Below are 3761 nucleotides of genomic sequence, written 5' to 3' on the forward strand. Positions count from 1 at the left end.
TTTATGTATCAAAATCAAATATTCCCATAAAAGGACGAATATGGTGAGAATTCTTAAGCGATTGTATTACCAACGAAGCACTATGTTTTGTGGTTCAACCTCGCACACTACTACAGCTGTGAAATTGATGAAGTTTCCATGTCCACTCACCAACAGTAATATCCATCATCCTTTAATTCCATCATCCAACGGTTCTATTCGCCGTCTATTTAAAGAGGACAAGAAAACTTGAAGAAGAACGAACGAAAACTGACAACGAATCATCTTTGTACAGTTGTGAGAAAAGAATTGTTGAGTAAGTCTCTGTGTGAAAAGATTAGAAACAAAGAGAAAAGAGAGATATCATACAACACTCACTGCACTTAGAACTTTTCATTGTATATCTTTTTAAGTGTAAAGTTTGTAATTCGTATCATCTATCAGCTTGTTAAGAAGCAACATTGTAAACACACAACTTTGTATTATGACTCCGATTGTATTTCTTGGAGACTAAGTTTAGTTTTTAGCCTCGAGAAGTCATTGACAGTTAATATTTGAGATTGTATTGTTTGAGGAACTAAGTTTAGTTTGTATAGCCTCGAGAAGTCATTGACAATTAGTCTTTGAGATTGTATTTCTTGGGGGACTAAGTTCAATCAGAAGGCTCGATAAGTCATTGGCAATTGGTCTTTGAGATGTAATCTGATCAATTATTGGATATAAAAATTAAAAAATAAAAAATATAATATTTTATTAATTTAAATAATATTATTATAAAATATTTTTAATTAATATTAAAATTAAATTTAATAAAATTAAAAATAATATATTTATTAGAATATAAATTAATTAAAAAATTTTAATTTATAAAATATTAAAATTAAATTAAAATTTATTTATATTTTAATTTTATTAATTTTAATTTAATAATTTAATTTTTTAAAATTTTTAATAAATTAATTAATTTAATATTTATTAATTAATTATTAATATTAAAATTATTATATAATTAATTTTATAATTAATTTTTTAATTAAGTTAAAAATTCTATAAATTTAATTTTTTTTTATTTTTTTTAAATATTTTTTTTTTTATCAACGGGTCAAAATATTTGTGAAGAAGTGCATGCGAATTTCTTGATTGACCCATAGAAAAAAGAGATCAATACTTAGGTCAGCAGGTGTGCTTGTGTACAGTTGGGTAGAAAAAAATATATATATTTGTTGACTTGACATAAGTTTTTTCACAGGTGAGACTCAGGATTACAACTTTTACTATGAGACAAACAATCTTTAAAAATGCTTCATATAAAATGATCAAATATAAAAAATGTGTTGTAACATTTCTTATTTTATAACACCATATGTTTATGTAGATTTTAAAAAATAGTCTAAAAATTTATGAATAATAATACTGTGCATTCTAAATCAATAGATATAATTTTTAAGAAAGTTAATGTTGCTATTAAAAAAGGATTAACAGTCCAGTTTATTTTCCAATTGTTTTCTATATTTTATAATTCTTTATCATGTATAAAAGATTTACATTTTAATTTTAGAATGAATCAAAGGTTTTGTGTACAGAAAAACTAGTTTAAGGTAAAACTAGATATATTATTTTCGTTTTTATTTAATTAGGCAACTCCGAAACTTGTGAAGCGTGGATATGACAGTGACAAAGAAGCTGAGAAGATTTGACAATGACACAGATACAACACAACACTTAACATTTTACAAGTCAAACATTTGCTTTGTGTTTGTTTGTGTAGAACCAAATCAGTGTTTTGTTGTTTCTTCATATTTAAATAGTAAAAAATAATTGAGCACAGAATCAACCTAGCTAGCAGAACTAGTGTTTTTTTACTTTACTAAACTTAATTTATTTCATGTAAAAAAGAACCATATTTAAAACCAGGAAGCAGAGTAGCACGTCTTATAGTCGGGTAAAAATGGTGTAGTGACTAAAAAAAGAGGAAACATGATAAGAAAAGCCGCCAGAGATTCTCTTCAAATTGTCATTTTTTTTCAATGTTGTTTGAAGTGATTCTTAGACGGCACATTGCCATATTGTCTTCCCAGGTGAAAAAGTGTTTTTGTCTCCATGCAAGGAGATATATATAGCTTTAGGAAAATGCTAACAACTACTTTTAGAATATTTAAATAGTTTTTAAAAGTTATTTATGTATTAAAAATTATATATTTCTTGTTTGTATTTATTATATTAATGTTTGATGAATGATAATGTTACATCATTGAGATAAAGAAGAATAACTTTTCATTATTGAAGAATAGGATAATTGAATTAGTTACATTAGCTCAATCATCTAGTAATGTATACATTAATATTTTCTATTAACATGTGGCGTCCATACACTCAAAAAGAAATTTTATTGAAGAACCAGAAAAATAAACTTAGTGAGACGAAGATTAGCCTCATGGAACAATAAGCATCTTTCAATTGGAGGCCGCACCATTCTCTTAAAGTCGGTACTGTATGCGCTTCCTGTCTATTTTTTATCATTTTTCAAAGCTCCAAACAGCGTTATCGCCAAATTGGAATCTCTGTTTAAGAATTTTTTATGGGGTGGGGGTTTGGAGAAGAGAAAAGTAAATTGGGTGCATTGAGACAAGGTTTGTAGGGAGAAAGAAGAAGGAGGACTTGGAATCAAAAACCTAAAGGCGTTTAATCTTGCCTTGGTATGTAAGTGGAAGTGGAGGCTTCTTTTAGAAAAAGATAAGCTGTGGAATAAAGTGCTTATATGTAAGTATGGGGAGAGAGGGTATGAAGGTGATAGGAATAATATGTACCATTCTCTGTGGTGGAGAGATTTAAAATATCTGGATAAGGGTGAAGGAGACTGTGCTAAAGATTGGTTTGTCAACAAATTGGCTAGAGAAGTGGGTAATGGGAAGGAAACATTACTGTGGGTTGATCCTTGGTTGGAAGGTAAAAGTCTAAAAGGGTTGTATCCTGACCTGTTTAGAAAAGCTGGGAATAAGAATGATAAAGTGGGAGATTTATCTACGTCACAAAATGGAGGGTTGTTTTGGAATGGCAGCTGGGAGGTTAGTTTGGATACGGAAGAGGCTAGGAAGGAAGAGGAGCTGAAAGACAAAATCCAATCATTCTCATTGAGAGACAATGTCAGGGATAGGTGGAAGTGGTTTAAGAATGACTATTCGGTTAAGGAGGCGTACTGTGCAATTATGAAAGAAATCACCAATGTTAGAATAGAAGATAGGGAGCTAGCGGCTGCTTGGAGTAAATTAGTTCCACTCAAAGTTTCGACTTTGGTGTGGAGGATTTGGCAGAATAGGATACCATCGAGAGATAATTTAGTTAGCATAGGCATCTTGGTTGCATCTCAAAATTCATGCCCATACGGCTGCGGTAGTGAGGAAAATGTCTCGCACATTTTCTTCGAATGTCTGTTAGCTTGGATTGCATGGAGCGAGGTCCTAAGATGGCTTGACTTTATATCTGTTTCTCATAATTCAGCTGTTCAGAATTTTGTTCAGTTTGCAGGGCTCAGCAGTGGCGGGCGAGTGATTATAGAGAGATTCTGTGTTATTTGGTTTGCGTGTATTTGGGTCATCTGGAAGAGGAGAAACGAGAAGATTTTCCGAAATTCAGAAAATAGCAGTAGCGTTTGCCTTGAAGACATCGAGATGCTCTCTTGGAGATGGTTAAGGGCGAACATAAAAGGATTTAGTTATAGCTTAAATCAGTGGATTTCGAACCCAAAGATTTGTCTAGGGTGGAGAGGCGGGACGATGACGTAG

General features: G+C 31.0%; 1 protein-coding gene across 1 annotated transcript; it reads left to right on the plus strand.

Annotated features, from left to right (window-relative positions):
* Positions 1–2780: 2780 nt before the first annotated feature.
* Positions 2781–3761, plus strand: LOC131656637 (uncharacterized). Its single transcript, XM_058926299.1, has one exon. It carries the CDS (start codon positions 2781–2783, stop codon positions 3759–3761), a length of 981 nt encoding a protein of 326 aa, XP_058782282.1.

This window comes from Vicia villosa, linkage group LG1 (assembly GCF_029867415.1).
Source record: "Vicia villosa cultivar HV-30 ecotype Madison, WI linkage group LG1, Vvil1.0, whole genome shotgun sequence".
Lineage (NCBI taxonomy): Eukaryota > Viridiplantae > Streptophyta > Magnoliopsida > Fabales > Fabaceae > Vicia > Vicia villosa.